At 39.1% G+C, this 18,105-nt stretch overlaps 1 protein-coding gene across 1 annotated transcript; it reads right to left on the reverse strand.

The window, feature by feature from the left end:
- Nucleotides 1-1,319: 1,319 nt before the first annotated feature.
- Nucleotides 1,320-14,012, reverse strand: GFPT2 (glutamine-fructose-6-phosphate transaminase 2). The gene is made up of 19 exons (XM_017728072.1): nucleotides 13,925-14,012; nucleotides 13,560-13,667; nucleotides 12,843-12,941; nucleotides 12,033-12,158; nucleotides 11,409-11,467; nucleotides 10,767-10,901; nucleotides 9,288-9,349; nucleotides 8,022-8,101; nucleotides 7,624-7,741; nucleotides 6,802-6,965; nucleotides 6,167-6,262; nucleotides 5,964-6,061; nucleotides 5,510-5,630; nucleotides 5,182-5,339; nucleotides 4,930-5,044; nucleotides 4,201-4,328; nucleotides 3,387-3,554; nucleotides 2,788-2,949; nucleotides 1,320-2,180 (listed from the first exon to the last, which is right to left on the reverse strand). Exons 1-19 carry the CDS (start codon nucleotides 13,995-13,997, stop codon nucleotides 2,136-2,138), a joined length of 2,115 nt encoding a protein of 704 aa, XP_017583561.1. The 5' UTR covers nucleotides 13,998-14,012; the 3' UTR covers nucleotides 1,320-2,135.
- Nucleotides 14,013-18,105: the final 4,093 nt, after the last annotated feature.

Below are 18,105 nucleotides of genomic sequence, written 5' to 3' on the forward strand. Positions count from 1 at the left end.
AGCCCCCCGCCGGGGAGCTCAGCCAATCGAACTTGGGGGCGGGACCTGCTGGCTGCTATATAAGGGAGGGCTCTGAAGGCCCGCAGTGACGGGGCAGTTCGGCCGCCGCCCCCCAGTCGTGGTGTCGTCGCGTGGCGTCAGACTGGCACGATAATCGTGATGTCATCTTATGACGTCAGCCTGTCACGAGAGTTGTGATGTCATCGCATGATACCAGGCTGTCGCGATAGTCATGATGTCACTTGATTGCAGCACCATGTCATGACTGGCTATGGCACCAATCCTACTGCCAGCTCCTCACAGCTCCAGCAGGCCGGGAGAAGCCCTCCGTGACACAAACACCTGCCATGGACAAGAAGCCCTCAAAGTGGCAGGATGACATCGTATGGTGGCAGGCACGGACTTCCCACAGCTTTTCCAGGGGGATGGCTCAGAAGGGAAGGGATTCCCTCCCCGAGCTATTTTCAACCACACTCAAAAATCATAAGCCTTCTGTCCATTACATACCCCCCACCTTGACATGAGAACTGCTTGTTTTTTTAAAACAGGTGCTGCCTGAAAATAAACTCCATTTTCCACCTCTCCCATTTCTGTGATTTCTGTTCTCACAGATGATTTTAGAAAAACGCACCTGCAATTTTTTCAATAAAATCAATTTAATGGAGCATATAGAGTAGATGACATCAATATGCTTTGATAGTTCCAATTTTTAATATGAAGAGAATACTAATTCTAGACAGAGAGTAAAAGGGGCCTTCTCATCATTCTACCAAAACATGTTAGACACAGTGTTACATATTCTTGGCATTTAGGTCAGATTAGTACTATACTTTTCGTTATGATTTTGGTTCTTTTATGTGATTATAAAAAGTACTAGGGCAGTTTCCAGTAAGTAGCCTCTATTACAACAAGCTGGTGTAACACTTTCAACCTCTTAACCTAAGTAAACATTCAAACTCCTCAATTTATAAGCAAGCCTGCAGAGGAATATCATAAAGGAAGCTTTACTAGTGAAGTATTTAGTTAATAAAATGCAGAAAAACTAAATACTATGCTTTCTGGCCATTTGGAAATAAAAACCAAACAAATGAGCAGGGAACTTCTTGTGTGTATTTACCTTATTTTTTTGCAGGTTTATAAGGCCCCCCCTACTGCAAGTTGGTTCGCAACTAGCGAAGCGTTCTTTTGCAAACATATATGGTACTAAAAGAGGACTTGATTCAGATCTGAGATAGAAGTCATCAATTTAAAAAAAATAAAAAAAGACAACTACAAAATAAACAAAAACCCAAACACACAAAGCCAAACCACAAAACAAGAAGAATTATATAATCTTTTAATTGTATTGTCATTTCATTGTACCCTCTTCAAACAAAAATATCAATTGAAAGACATCCAGTTCCCTTATTCTGTTGCACTATACATGTTATGCAAATAAGAGCTGGGGTGGCATACAAAACAAATGTCGTTCTGGCTTTTCAAAACAGTTGAAAGAAGCAGACATTTAAAACATAGCTGGGAATTAACAGCCACAGAAGAACTTTGTAAATGACTGGTTAAATATGAAACACAGATGCAAAGGGGGAAGGGAAGCTGGGAAAGAAGAGGGGACAACAAATTTCCAGTTTGAGGCTGAAGAAGGAAAATCCCTAACACCTGTACACAAGTATCAACACGCTCAGTATTTACAGTCTGAGCATTACCAATGTTACAGATAAGCAACGTACTAAAAAAATAACTTAAAAAAAGCTATACAAATTGTACTTATAAATACTATATCTTTAAAACTAGTTATGTAGTGTAGGCTAAAAAAATGTTCACAGTTACTCTGGAGAGAGCTGTATATATATATATATATATTGCACAGTAAAAAAGTTCATTCAGTATACCATGTGTAAACAATTTTTATCTTCTTTGGCAATTTCAGAACTTAGAGGAGTATTTGCCATGAGCAAAAGCACTTGGGTACAAGGCACATCAAAAGCTTTTAAAGCTGCAAGATAAATCCATCTGACACTTTCCAGTTAGCACTGTCATTCTCTTTAAAAAGAACATTTACCTATCAGTTCAGAACAACACATTCTACAAGTATAACTCAGAGGTCTGGTGACAAACACATCAGCTGTTCTTGGCTGTTATTCGACAGTAACAGATTTGGCCAAATTTCTTGGAAAGTCCACCTAGAATGAAGAGACAGACTTTCAGTATGACAGAGTAATACTGACATTCTGCATTTGACAGTTCATTTAGTGTGCTCTTTCAGACTTCCTAATGAGTTCTGCTTTATTCTAGACACATTAACACACACAACAGGCTATAGATCTGCAGATAATGACTCGCAGCTGAATTCATCTGTGCTTCCAAAACCCGCCTAACAAATACATATTTGTTTTGCACAGGGTACCTTTCCAAAGCAGTCATCACTATCAAACTGACACACCAACACATCAACAAACCAAGCTGTGCAAAGCACTGACCTATTTTAAGTTAAACTACAATATCACATTTCAAGACTGAGTTCTCTGAAAAAGTCCCATTTGCACTCTTAACTAATCAAACTAAGCAAAAGAGCTTTAAAATTTTTTTAGAAGGATACTAATTTAAAAATACAAAACTGAAGAATTGGCACTGAAATGCCACCTCTATAACCACACTCACTATGAACTTCACTAGCTATTTTCATAGCTATCTCTTAGATATGCCATATAACTGGGTCTCTCACTTTACACTGGTAGGAGGAAGTTCAAAACTGCACTAAATGGAGTGTTAAATATAGAAAACACTTACATCATATCCTCTGAGAACAGCCAGGTGGAATGAAAGCAACTGAAGAGGAATGACACTCAACACTCCTTGAAGGCAGTCAACTGTATGAGGTAGCTCAATGGTTTTGTAGGCAAATTTTGAGCTTTCAGTGTCTTCTTTAGAGCACAGAATGATTGGACGACCCTGAAAATAAAATTTTGCATTGTTAAGTGAACAGCTAGCCTAGAACTACTTCGAAATATTGTTCATAGCATGCCGACACGTCTTTGAAGACACTCAATTAGCTAACAAAGGCAATACCAGTCTTGCATAATGGCTCTTGACTTTCACTATATTGTAAGACTTGAATGTTTTCACCCTGTAGAGTTTTAATATTAATTCCATTTGCTTCAAAACAGAAAAACCCCAAAACAAACAAACAAGCCATATGAAATCAGTTTTCACTGCTAATGTTAACCTGCAATAACAACCTGCAATGCAGATGTATCATCTCATTTACAACTTAATAATTAAAAATAATCAGCAGTACGTCCCTTTCCAGATGCACAGTCAGCAGCAATGCAGTGTGCACAATCTCTTTTCCTGTGACATGGTATAAGTTAATTAGTTAAACACCATACCTGCCGAGCAGTGACCTGTTGCAGAGCATTCTGGCACTTGGTGAAACAAGGATCCTTCATTATCACCATGATAACAGGCATTTGTTTATCTATTAGGGCTAAGGGCCCATGTTTCAGCTCACCAGCCAGGATACCTTCCGAGTGCATATAGGTGATTTCTTTTATTTTCTAAAAAAAATGAAATGCCTCAAATTATTACTAAATCAGCTGAGAAATGACAGCCACAAGAAGCAAAACACCAAGGCTGGACCTCTGCTACTTAAATACATGTACCCAGTATCAAGTAGTAGTGAAAACACACGGGTGTCTGCTGGGATTTCTAGCAGGCTGTGGGCAGCAGCAGAGCTCGCCCATGCACATGGAGTGACCAACAGGAATTTTAGGAACCAAACACCCAGCACAACCTTGGCTACTGCAGTCTACCTTTAACACATCAAACTCCTCTGAGAAATGGGTATGTGTCCATTTTACCAGAGCGTTCATAACATAATTCATGAGTTTCCTGCATGAGCATCTCTTCTCAACATCAGCACATTGCGTTTTTCTGATGTTGTTTTCAAATGGGTCAGCAACTTAAATTGTTAGTTTCTTGTTTTTAAACACTCATTAAACACTGTGTTTATTATGTGAAACAGGAAACTGATATCATATCCAGGTTCACCCTATGTATGTGTTGAATTAAATGCTCCTAGTTATAGATAGCGATTTTACTGCAGTAGAATTAAATTGTAATGAAATATTAGAAATAAACTATGTTGCAGAAGCCACAAAATCTCTTTTTCAAGAATATTAAACAATATTGAGAAGTTCCTACCAAAGCTCCTTCCAGACAAGTGGCATAATTATACCCACGACCCATAACCAGCAATGATCTTTGTTTGTACAGTTCAAGAGCCAAATCATGTATCTTCTCATCCAAGGACAAGACTTCTTTAATCATTTCTATTGAGGCACAGAAAAAAAAAAAATTAATTTTTTTTAACTGGAAAAAATAGTTCACTTGTAGTAGAATGTTCTAATTATCTAATAGAATAAATACACTTAATACAATTCAACCATTAACTTAGCAACTTTGACTGCAGTTTAAGGATATTTTCTCCAGCCTTACAGTAATAAATTTAAAGCAACTATTGGTTTAAGCAGTGCTCATACATCCCATTTGAATTTCTAAAGGAAGTTGTGAAACATCCATTTGAAAGTCACTTTGAATTAGTTTCCTTTTATCCATCCTGATTTAAAGTGGGAGGCTTAAAAAATTTCTAACCATGAATTTAGGAGATCAAGTAATATTTCTCATACAAAACTACCTTATTGTAATTAGAAAACCCAACCCATGAAAATTCCAATCTTCCTGCCAAGTTTCTTGGAAGGGCGCTTGTAAAATTGGCAAATAGTGCAGAAATTAACAGTCCATTTTTCTCATATTGTCTGCCTTTCAGTATGAGGGGGAGAGTGAAACTTAAATGAGAAAGAATTTATTGCCAACAATAGTATTTATTGCCAACATCCCCTACACCTCCTCAAACCCAAAATATCAATATACCTGGCAATGATTTTAGTCCAGTTATGATTTCCTGTCTCCTTTTCTGCAAGGAAATTCTGTCTTCAGACATCATTAGGCCAAACATTACAAGAGACACGAATTGGCTGGTATAAGCCTGCAGACAAAATAAAAACATTTAGCAGCTAATTCTGCAGAGAGTGAATATGATCTCAGTTTGAAGTGCTGCAATTAAAATTTTAATTGTATTCCACAGGGCTGAAGGATGAAAGTCAAACACTGAACAGCAATTACCTTTGTGCTTGCCACACCTATCTCAGGTCCTGCATTGATGTGCACACCACAGTCAGTCTCCCTGGATATAGAACTTCCAACTGTGTTTGTGATGCCAACTGTCAGAGCACGACGTTCTTTACAGTACCTCAAGGCCATGAGTGTATCTGCAGTTTCACCTGGAAAACATTCACATCTTGACTTCAGGTTGGCAGAGGATAATAATGATTCCTGAAAAGCATGAAATTCTACACAAGTGTGTTCTAAATAACTGTATCCACACTTACACGATGCAAAGTGCAATGGAAAGCAATCTTACAGCACTCACTCAACAGCAAATGCAGCTCACCTGACTGGCTTATAAAAAAGCACACGTCATCCCTGAATACAGGTGTATTTCTATCCAGGAAGTCACTGGCAAGTTCCACCATCACTGGTAATTCAGTTAATTCTTCCAGGACTTGTCGAGTCTGTATTCAAGCAGCACACAGTATTTGTTAATATTGCCACCTGCTAACATTGGACATTTTACAAGTCAGAGAAAATCTAAATGGATTCTTAATAGAAGAGCTGGTAATTAGAGCTCACCAGAGCTTTAAAAACCAAGGTGGAAAAAGTTAGCTTCTAGCATGGTAGGTAATGTCATTGGAGCATTAATAAAGAATGTAGCACTAAGGAAAACTAAATAAAACAGTGAGACCCCTCAATGAAAGACAGAGTTTGAGATGGAAGAAAAAGCAGATGAAGAGCTGTTGTCTGAAATCCCAGTTATATGTGCGTTTCAACCAAGGCTGGGAACATACAGCCACTGCAGCGTGGTAACTGGTCCCACAGCCAATAATGATCAGTCTTCGGCATCTTCTGATTTCCTTCAAGTGATCCTTCAGCCCCCCCAGCAGAACTGCAAACAAATAAATACACATATATCGATAGTGTGTTTAATTTTCTAGATAGCATGTTTACAAATTTCAAACTTAGTGCAGTTTGAAGGGCTGTTCTCAGTTACCTGTGCTGCTCTCAAAGTTCACCCTGCCTCTCATTGTGTTGACAACTGATTCTGGTTGTTCAAAGATTTCCTTTTGCATGAAGGCACTGAAGTTACCTATTTACAAAAACATGACATGGCAATGCTTAGCTTTGTTATTTTAAGTCTATTCCAGTTACAAAGAGAACTTCTAAGATGACCTGTGGTAACAAGCTAACTTGACTGTGTTAGCTTAAACAAAAGCTTAGAACAGGCAAGACGAAAGGAAGGATGGATAGTTCACTCTGGTTGGTTGGTTCCATCTCCCAGCACTGACAAGGTAAATAAATTCCTTCATAAGGAAACTGCTCTGTTCCACTTCAATTATTAATTTACAGTAAAACTTTGCCAACAACGACAACATGCTAACATTATTATATTTTCACTAAATACTGAAATGAATAGAAGTATCTATGACTTTTCCAAGGCTAAAATAGATAGGGTCCCAGACTGTCCATTCTCGCTTAGTCTCAAAACTTGGAATTGTCATCCCCCAGTACAAACAGCCTGAATAAAAAGTAATTTTCACAACCAATTAGCAGTTTTCTGCCTCATCTACTGCATAAACAGTAACTGTCCATCTTTGGTGATACTCATTTACAGATGTTTCAACCCACCCTTCATGATTTGCTGCAATTCCATCTGCAAGGTCTGGATGGCCCGGGAAGGATCATCACTAGCTGAACGCTCCAGACGGTGAATTGAGAGTTTCCCATCAGTTACTGCTGCAATGTCATCATCTTCTAAGAAGATCACTCTGTTGGTGTGCTCAATGATAGCACTACAGAGAAAAAAACAGAAGCAAGACAAACCTGACGCGTCAGAGTTGGTAACAGCAAAGCAATTAAATATGCCACAAGAGCATTTCCAGCCTTGCTTCTCTCTTCCTTTCAGACCTAACTACAGACAGAGCCATCCTAAAGGCAATGGCTCCATCTGCTGCTCCTTCTGCACTCTCACAGCAACCCACAGCAGGAGGCTCAGGAACCACTGCTGCTCTGAAGTGGCCTCCCAGGGTCCCTGATGGATCCTGCTAAGGTCACGCTCTTGTTTCCAGATAAATGTGTGCCTGATGTCCAGGTTCCTGCCAAGCTTGGAACTGCACCGCTATTTTACTCCTCTGATACCTGAATTAAAGACATCATGACCCTGACTAACCTATAGTCTGCCCAAATGCTCAGCTGTTAAGTGTCCATTTGTACCCAAATTACTTTCCTACACTGGATGTATTTCACGTAGGGGTCAGCAACTGGCAGATACTGCACTTCTGAAGGTTTGTCAGCAGCATTTGAACTGCAAACATTTTTTGAGCATCTGAGCCTGGGGGCTTTCTGATGTTACCTGGATTAAAAGCTCTTCTTTCAGAAAGCCACAAGACAGCATAAGATTTTCAGAGCTCACTTTTAGTATTTTCAGAAAAGTTGAAGTACTTTTACTACCTTGCATCTGAAGCAAAGAAGAATTCTACTGCCTTATCCCCAACAGCATGAAGGCAGGTTGAGCTGTCCAGTCTTTTCATTCGGGAATTGCAGATGTTCTTCACATTCTCAATGTTGCCTATTAAAGAAATGAGACATTCTAAATGCAAAACCAGTTCTGTTCAAGTTAAGATTACAGACTATACAGGTTTGGGTATCACAGTTACAGAAATAGTTTGGGGGATGGGACTTTTACATGAACTACACATTCAGTAGTATAAAAATATCCTCAGCCAAGAAGCTATTTCTGGCATCAGCTGGTAGTTTTATGGTACAAGAACCAATTAACCTAATTTCTCATCATAAAGTAACAGTAATTTTAGTTCTTAAAAATAATGTATTTTGATTTATCAACTTACATGTTCTATACAAAACAGGAATCTGTTCAGTTGAGAGTTTGTACTTGCTCCTAACCCCAATGAGCAAAGGACTGCCTCTCCTACAAAAAGCAAAACACTCAAGTTTATAAAGAAAAATGTGCATACAAAGAGGTTACAGGACATCTGTGAAGCTGAAAAGACAATATCCCATCTAGCTTCCTAAACAGGAAGAGCCTCCTTCAACCACGATCCTAAGGCCATTACATGTCAGGTGTTATATAAACTTGGTTCTTCTGCAAGATTCACCAAATATTATTATATGAGTAAGTACCATGTGCGTTGGTGATTCTTTACCCATAAACTACATCCAGGTATAGGAAATTGTATATGAACCAGCTGTTTTCTTTCCAGTAATCAGAAAACAGCTTAGTACAGGCTCCAATTTGAAATGTAAGTTTACTTTTCCTCTAAAGTGAGACAACGATAAACTCCCGTGCTCTTTAGAATTGAAATACTGTTACACTCTTTAGCCTTTCAAACTCAGAAACATCAACCATCACTACTGCACCTCTGAAACTGTAGAATATTAAGACCATTTTTTAACTATATGGGTTACATGTCACACTGAAGACCTTATTAAAAAAAAATCATAGGAATAAAAGAACAAGTCACACTCAGATTACAAGATTAGCTTCTCTTAAATCCCTCAGCCCTAAAAACCCAAACCTGAACCACATATAGAATAGTTCATTTCAGAAGATGTTCTCCAGTTGGAGTGATGGTACAGCTGGCTTTTTCACAATTTCAATGTAGTCTTATTTTAGACCACAGAAGCAATGGGCTTTTGGGTTGTAACATAAAAGAGTCTTTATTTCCACTGCTACATCACTTGCTATGTTAATATCTTTACATTTCCTGAAAGCTGTTTTCCAAGTCATAAATAAAAGTAGAACTTACACAGAAAGACACCATAAATGCTATGACAGCTATAGAACTCTATTTGTATAACCTGTTACTATGATCGTCTTTTAGCCAACATGAATATACTTACCTCAGTCTTTACTCAATGGGAATTAAAACTGAGTAATATCCCTTCCCTCTCCCCTTTTTGATATAGGAAAAATGTTAGCACACTCTTAATACAAATTTAGAAACACTAGATACACTGAGATTCTTTATTGACTCACTGAGTTTTGGTTAATTAAGCACTTTAAACATCAATATTTTAGTATCTTTAAGAGATGCTGGCTTTTTTTTTTACCTAATAAAAAGCATGCATTATGTATAAAATGGACTTTTACTAACCTGGTAGCAACAGCTTCACCTGGGTAATGGATGCTCTTGAAAACCAATGCAAAAGCACCTTCCTGGAAACCATGAACACAGAGGAGAAAAAAAAGATCCTAAACAACTTATCTCAAATAGTTGCATCTCATTAAACTGGGGCCCCTCTCTGAAGAGGCACTGAAGGAACTGCTATCAGGAATCTCATCCTGGAGGGCAAACTGCACCTTTAAAGGAATTGGCTGTGGAGCAGAACAAGCTGACCTGCACATTAACAGTGCAACAGCTGAAAGATCAGGAAGCGAGCACTTAGCCTTTCTTTATAAATAAAAACAATAACTTCTAATGCAAAGGTTATGAAAATGTCAGAGATGTTACTCATAATCAACATGAAGAGTGTTAGACATTTACTTTCAGTCAGACCTTCAATCAGAATTTGCATGTAGAGCATTACCATTCAGTTTCAACTAAAAACCTGGAGTTACTATTTCTAGTTCAAGCAGCAAATTCTCATTAATGTATTTCAAAAACAAAACACACAAAAAATCCATAACACCATAAAAAAACCCAAAAAAATAACTCTATAGTACTAACAGAGCTGGCAAAATCCTGGAGGAGGATTCCCAAAGCAGGAGCCAAGGTCCCCCAACCCTGCAAGCGGGACAGAGATGGTGACATTCCCTCCTCTCACAGGGCTCCACTGAGAGCACTCTGCCCCTGTTCTGGGGCCAGGTGAAGCCTCCCTTCCCCTCAGCTCTGGGCCTGCACTGCTGTTCCCTCTTGACCCACAAAGGGCTTGACTTCGTGTGGATTCCAGCCCTGCTCCAAGGAATCCTACAGAGCTGCTTTAAAGAGGAGACGGGGAGGTGAAAAGAGTGTAAGAAACTGCAGGAAGGGGAGGGAAAACATCTGCCCGGAGACTGGGGGAGGAAACAAAGCCAGCTTTCTCCAAGTTTGCAATGCATCTATCAAAGTTTTTAAGCATTCACATACTGAGTAACAGTAGATTCCCACTTCGCAGTTTGGAAACTAGTCCAGCTTCTTAGATCTATTTCCAAATAGGAGAGCCAAGGCATTGGCCAAACTTGAATCACAGCAGTGTTTCAACACGATCAGAATAACCTTTAAGAACACACTGCCATTTATGAGAGACTTTAACCCCCAGAGGCTCCTATTACTTTTTTTTTAAATTAAACTGCTTCATTAAAAAGCTGCATTAACTTCTTGCTAAAAAAACCAAACCAAGACAAAACAAAAAATTCCACAAACAAAACCCACTGCTACTGCAATTTAAAGATTTAACAGTGAAAAGCCTTTAAAGTCCCCAAAATTTTAATATCATTTCTTGGTCTATTAAGCATTGTTTAGAAGCCTAAAAGTGTTATTTGCAGCACCTTCTAAGAACTCCTGCAGAGGATCTTAATGCATAAGGCAGAATGCTAAGGAACCCCACACGTAGCTTATACTGTGGTACAGGAAAAAAAGTAATTTCCCACTTACCAACTGTTGAATAACTCTCTCTACCAAGGCTGAAAAGCTGGTGTCTTCACTTTCTCTGTTGTCATACATGTATTTGATCAATTTGGGGATTGTTTCTGTATCCGTTTCAGATTCAAATTCATAGCCTTTGCTCTCCTGAAATACCATATAGAAGGGTAAAAATTGTGTCCATCCTCAGGCCAGAAATGCTGAAGGGCCTCTCAGCTGCCTCCCACCAGAAACTGCAGAGTCAGACAGCTCGGAGCACTACATTGGACCAGTGGATACAAATCACTACAGATAAAATACAAGGACTTATTGTGCCATAGATAATCTTTGGGAAATACTGTAATAAGACACGTAGTAAGACTTGCTTAGCATCTGTCAAGCCCCAAGAGACAGGAGAGAGCCCACTCCACACACCCTCTCAAAGAATTTCAGCACAAACTGCTACTCTACTCATAAATACTTTGCATTTAGGATTACAGGAACATATTGCATGTACTAGCTCCTGAGCATCTTTATTAGGCAGACTCTTTCACACAGCTTATTTATGATATCAAGAAACTTGAATTCAAGTTCCATCGAAGTCATGAAAGATCAGATGGTACTTTGGAGGAGTATTAATGTTCTAGTTTTAGAATCAAGTTGCCACAAACTCACCAGAAATTTTCTCAGGTCCTTATAGTTTGTGATGATTCCATTATGGATGACAACAAATTCTAAGAGAAAAAAATAGGTGTATGTAGTCATGAGCAATGAAAAATTAAGATATTTAATTCAGAACACAAAATTACAAGGGGAAAAAAGCTTAGAAGTACACTTGAAACTGTAGCTATAGCTTTCAGACCTACAGTTTATCACAATATGGACAGCAGAAAGCAGAAGCTTACAAATTCTAAAAGCATACAAAGGCAGTTCCAAATGAAGAGAGTTCTAAACAACACCCAGTAGAAGAGCACCAAGCAATCTCAAGTAAAGAATGATTTGAAATCTCCCTTTTCTGGCCCAGGCAATATTGACACATTTCTATTTTCAGTCTCACCTTTCAAAACAAGAATGTTGTACTTCAATTAACATGCAATTTTCAGAGAACAGATCTCATTAATTTTTAGTGTTACTTTAGCCTGAGAAGAGGCTGTTTTATACATGTTTAAGCTAAATAGAATGGCAACAGCTTAGCCCTATTACAAAAAATAGATATCATAACAATAGTGAGAACCTATGTGCTCTGTGGATTGAATCATTTCAGATCCATGTGGTTTGAGTGCTCCAGAGATTACATACCATTCCTTTTATCTGATCTCTGAGGGTGACTGTTTATTGCGCTTGGTACTCCGTGGGTCGCCCAGCGAGTATGAGCAATTCCAAAATGTGTTTCAAAATCTGTTTTTGAATCCAGGTCATCTTGTTCTATACAGGAGAAAATCAGTTTACTGAATAATTAATGTTGCCTCTCTCTCCTCTCTCTCTCACACGCACACACAATTAGTAAAACACAAAGAGAATTCCTACAGGCAAAACTCTAAAAGCTATCTTCTGGCTTTTTTTTAAACCATTTGCTTTCTTGACATTATACTTCCAAAAGTCCAAGCTACTGTGATTAAATCCTTGCTTGCCAAGACTTGAGCGTTTTTAGCCAATACTAACAGCCAGGCTAACAGACCCCATTACTACAAATTATAATGTAAATGTATTAAAACACAACTTCAGCTTTTCACAGATGGAAGCACTGCATAAAGCAGATTGTGATGACAGCCAGCTGCTTAAATGGTTGTAAATTCTGTCAGAGTGCATGTTTCAGCCATGCAGCACAGAAATCTCATGAGTAAAGCACCAAAGACACCCAGCTTTGGAACAAAGGAGCAACCAAAAGAAGGGAGTATAGACTGACAATTTCACAGTGCTATATCTGAAGGTCAGCTTGCTTTTTGAGCGCAGATTTGAGGGGCACAAAAAATTCAGCTGCTTGGAGTCCCCAGTGCAGTTATTGCTGACACAAAATCGTAACTGCAATTTTATGGTCTGACTTTCTGCTGAGATGCAGATGGTATCTGACTGGGAGGCCAAAGTAAAGGGGTCATTTTTAACACTTACTGTACAGCTCTTCTTCCAGGGCCTTTACTTTTCCTCTTTTTTTAACTAGTTTGATGAATCTTTCTTTATCTTCATTATTATTTCCATCAATTGCGACTCCTACAGCACAGGACATAGTCATTAAGTGTTATTTAAAGCATGAAATACACTAGAATAAGGAAAAGGCTGAGAAAATACAGGCTCACACCACTGAAATGAGTATTTTTAAATTACCCTTTAAAGGGATATATTTGAAGTCTGTTCCTAGACCTGTGCATGTTCAGATGAAACTACCTCAAGTCTATATCCATTGCACAGATTAAAACATACATGAGCCATCTCAAATTGTGGTTGGCAACAGACTGAAATACCTTGCCTGATGAAATGAGCCAACTCAAATTTAAAACAAATTTAATCTTCCCCATCCTTCACTGGGATTCACATGCACAAAAAAGGCTGAGGCACAAACTACATGGCCCTATATAGAGATCTTCTTCCACACCCTGTTTGTTTTGCTTATGTGTACTAACCTCAACCACCTAATTACAAAGCTAAACACCCAGTTTTAAGTCCTGAGGAAAGCTGTAGCACTCCAAGAACCAAGCTAATTAGTTCTGATCTGTTAATCTGTAGAATAAAGAAAGAAAAATCCAAGACGCCAGACACTGAAAGCACCCAAAAAAGTAATGGAACGAACTATTGTTTGCTAAAATTAATTTGTTGAGTTCGTTAACATACCTGCAGAGTCATATCCTCTGTATTCCAGTCTCTGTAATCCTTTTATCAGGGTTTCATATATTTCCTTCCTAGTGCGAGGCACTCTGTAGTTTAGATAAGCAAAAATTCCTGTTTAAAGAGAAAAGAGGAAGGAGGGGGGAAAAGAAGCAAAGGCTTTTAAAAAAAAATTTCATCACTCCAGTCTCAATTTAAAACTCTTTAAAAGTAGTATCAGGGAGAAATCCTAGGGGCACCCAACCTCCCATTTAGTGCAATTCCTCCTAATGCATTTTTAAATTGAAAGAATTCAAATACAATAAAGGACTCAGAAGCCTCATTTCAGCACAAACTCTACTGGCAAGTTTCACTCTCCTCATGTTACCCACCAAGAGTTAAACAGTCAGGAGAGGTTAAAAAAATTCTACTTTTCATGAAAACCACAGCTGAAAATGGGAACATTGTGATCTATTTCATATCCAGACATTCAAAGAAGGAATATATTCACCAGTACTAACACAAGGAGACTTTTGTAATCCAAGTCATGGCCTTAAATACCCATGGGTAGGTACAAGGCACAGCATCTATTTCTGAAAGGCTCCAGCTTAATCCTGTATACAACAGTCACTCCAGCAGAAAAAGAATGGAGAAGAAAACATGAGGAAAGGGCAGAAGTCAACAGGGTAGGCCAACAAAGGAAAGAAACAGAAGGTACAAAACAGGGTCACCCAAAACACAAGCACTCCCCCCTGTGCTGCCTCAGCACAATCCCGCCTGCCAAACCCAGCCAGGCACACAAGAGCCCTGTGCCTGCCCCGTGTCAGCTCCTCCAGGGGCATCGCAAGGAGAGCCGTGAACTCACTCCCTGCCTACTCGGCAAACAGTCGAGCCTGAGAAGAGCCTGAGAGTCTGATCCCTCTTCTCTTGAATAGACCAGTCATCAACCAAGAAGAGGCTTTTTTAGTTTGGGGCTTGGTTCTCCACCCTATTTTTTTTTTTTTCTGGAAAGCAAAAGTACACTGGCATTTTCTTGTTAGAAGGATGTTGAGGATGTTGTTTTATCTTTAGAAAAGGTGTAATAAAAGAGTCACCTGCAAAGGAAAACACAGCCATTCCTTTTCTCTGCCTACTGCTCTCCCTGGGATTCTGATATTTATATGGATACATTAGGCCCTCTTATTAACTCTTGCAAATCTGTATCCCAGTAAAACAGAAACAACTAATTTCACTGTTTCAACAGTTTCTCCAAGCAACAAGTCAGGACCGGAGACTACAGTTAGAAAAAAGCCAGACTTTAAGAGCTCAACAGATAAGCAGTTCAGATGAGTGTTTTAGATAGAGAAAGCCTTTGTTTGAAATTTAACACCCTCTTCCCCCTCAATTAAGGCTTTTGAACTGTAAATGGCCATAGTGAAGAAGCTGTTATAATGATACACCAATAAATCTCCCTTATAAATATTGCTGTGAATTTGGTTACTCCACTGGTTTATAAGCTATTAAAACTGTTGATTTGACAGTGAGACAAAGAGAGTATTGCATTTGCCTCTGAATGTTTTGGAAGGATTAAAGGGTGGATAATACTTTTCTGCTTCAGAAGTGAGATTTATGAGGAGCTCAGCCTAATTATTTCTAGTGCATCCAACATTAACAGAGACATTAAGACAATAGTTGCATTTAAGGAGGAATTTGGGAATTTGAACTGCTTAATACTGTTCTTCATGGATGCTTTGAAAAATAATGCCTCTTGTTATAAGCAGTCACTTCAGATTGAGAGCCTGTTGATCATTTTTCCAGATAGATATTTACCGTTCTCTGGCACTAATCACCAACCTCAAGAGCAGCATTCTTCAATTTCTTCAGTACAAATTTCTCAACATCATTCCAAAACATTGCCACACACCTCATTCCAGATCCAGCTCTACTTTCTAGGCCAAATTTCAAAAGGAATTTAAGCCTCAACATCCTCGTATGTTCCATGTGGCATCTTTCACTACACAGAGCTCCAGGAAGAACCTTCCTCTGGGACCGTCCTTACAATGCTACCATTGTGCTGCAATTGTTAAAAAGATCCTTGTTTCCAGGGAATTGTAGCTGCACTTCCACACACGTGCATTAGAAGATGCAGAAGTCACCAGAGGCCATTTAAAATGAAAACAATTGCAGCAGCCTGACTTCAAAGGACATGTTATAAACTCTTTCAGTTAAGGGAAATAAATCTTACTCTAAGCACTGAGAGTAACACTTTCTCTAGTACGTTTCTGTTTCATAATTTATCCACTCACATATTTTTTCCCTCCTCTGTCATCATTTTGGCCAGATTTAAAGCACATTACTCAAGTCGTGTAGAAACAACTTCTGATAAAGACTCCTTGTAACTTAATTCTTTCTGGACACACACCAGTATGACTGAATCTCAGTTGAATCATACTTATGATAAGAGTTTTGTGAGGCTAACAAGTTACTTTATGATGCCCTCCCCAAGGTATTAGATGCCGTTTCCAGATCTTGCTTCCCTAAGAAGACTCAAAAACATAAAATCCAGGAAAAGCACCCAGTAAGTGTTTTACTAGGACACTGGCCTCTTGATCTGAATGTTAAATCCAGTTTATAACTTTCTATAATTACAGTTTGCTTAGAAGGATGAACTAGGTCAATCACATATGGCTTACCTTTAGAAGCAGATACTAAAAACAGAAACAGAAGGTTGTAAAAAAATTACTAAAACCAGCTTCAATCACGTGCAGACACTGAAAGCAAGGCTCTCCCTTTACATGCCTTTAGAGCTTCCCCTTTCAGGATTACAAGCAGAGCGTCAAGAAGAGGAAAAGTAACTTGAGTATTTTTAGTGGGAAAATTCCACAAGAACTCCTGCAATTGCATGACTTCACCAAAATCAAGAAGGGGGCAGCCTATACTTTAAGTTTGAACAAAATTATTTATTTTTTGAAAAATAAAACGATGCCTCTCTTGGGGTAAGCACATTGTTGATGCCAGAAACTTAGCTTTGAGAGAGTCTCAACTTCATATCCTGATGAAAATAACTTTGATTTAAAATGGGTAGATCATCAATTTACATCTTGACTGTTTTTTAAACCCTGAATACTTTTGCTTTAATACTTTTGCTATGCTGTCTTCTTACATGTAAGAATGATAACATCTCAACTTTGCTTCCTTAGGAGCATGTTTATAGCACTATTTATGACCTATGTATTTTCAAAACATAATAAAACGGCTATAAATCTTCACATGCTACCTGAAGCCAAAGAAAACACAATAGGGTGTATTATCAGCACTTAAACCTGGAAAGATATGAAAAAATAAAAACAACAACAAAAAAGTAATTTAGAAACTGCTGGTTGCAGTCTCAAGAACTCCTACACTCCCTACAGAGATCAGCATAGCAGGCTGGAGGATATCTTTCATGAAAAGGGATGTAATATAAAAGGTCTCTAAATGCTGATGGGAAAAAAACTAGCTCTGCTCTTACTTACCCTTCGTGAACTGCTGCTCTTTGCCATTTCATACTGAGTCACTTACTCCACCCCAAATCGGACGTTTCACTGAACTCCTTGAACACTGTTAACATCTTCATTTCCCAATCAATACACAGCCCAGACACACAAAGTTTCTGATATTACCATTACCTGTCTCACTCAGTGGGAACACTTTAGGATGTATCAGGCACTGGGCCAGGTCTCTCACCTGAAGGGGTTTTGTTTAGAAGACACCGAGTTTGTCTCACTGATAGTGATCTGTCACGTAGGAGCTCAAACAATAGGAGTTGAAACAATATCACCTCGTGTTTCAAGCGAAAGAGGATTCCTCAGCTCCTTGCTCTGTCTGAGGTTACAATTAAAAAGGATGTGGAGGCAAGGAAAAGATACCTAATTCCAAAAGTTCAATTTTAGGAGCAGTAACTCAATTCACTTTCAGTCTGCATCCCACAAAAGAGGTTTTGTTGATGACGACTAAGAAGTACAAGTGCAAATTTTTCTACTTTCACCAGACCTGAGAGGATCTGTCAGGGACAGATAGGCGAAGTTTCACTAAACTTTCCTCCTTAACTAAATACAACTGCATTAGCAGCTTCTGAACCCACACTTTGATTTCAATCTGATCCAAAGCATATCTAAGCAACTGTATACACAGTGTAGGAATTATCTTTACCATCTCATCTTTATTAGGTACAATGACGTGAATAAACTCAAAACAGCTAAGAATTAAGCTCCTTCACTGCCTTTGTTTGAAAGCCACAAACTCTCCCTTATCGCTGCTCTTGGGAAGTGAATCACGATTAATCAACCCCTAGTCCCGGATTAGGAAAGACAGAGCCCAACGCCTCCCGTGCATCAGAGGCAGCGGGACCGGGAGCAGAGGTTAACCACGCACCCCGGGCACCCCTGGAGCAGCCGGGAGGGGGGAACGGGGCGATTTCCATCCCAAGAGCCGGGGACGCGCCGCCAGGCACGGGGGGCTCGGGGAGAGAGGAGCGGAACAGCGATCGCCGCTCCTTGGGAGAACGGGCGGGCCGAGGGGGCTCACCTTCAACTGCCAGGGGGTCCCCGTCCTT

Source organism: Corvus brachyrhynchos, unplaced genomic scaffold, assembly GCF_000691975.1.
Source record: "Corvus brachyrhynchos isolate BGI_N302 unplaced genomic scaffold, ASM69197v1 scaffold21, whole genome shotgun sequence".
Taxonomy (NCBI): Eukaryota; Metazoa; Chordata; class Aves; order Passeriformes; family Corvidae; genus Corvus; species Corvus brachyrhynchos.

Coding starts and splice junctions, on each gene's coding strand:
- GFPT2 (XM_017728072.1), bottom strand. CDS start 13,997: ATGTTCCCATTTTCAGCTGTGGTTTTCATGAAAAGTAGAATTTTTTTA. Junction 6,263..6,801: donor ATTGCAGCAAATCATGAAGG/GTGGGTTGAAAC, acceptor TTTTGTAAATAG/GTAACTTCAGTGCCTTCATG. Junction 5,631..5,963: donor GTTACCACGCTGCAGTGGCT/GTATGTTCCCAG, acceptor GCTTGAATACAG/ACTCGACAAGTCCTGGAAGA.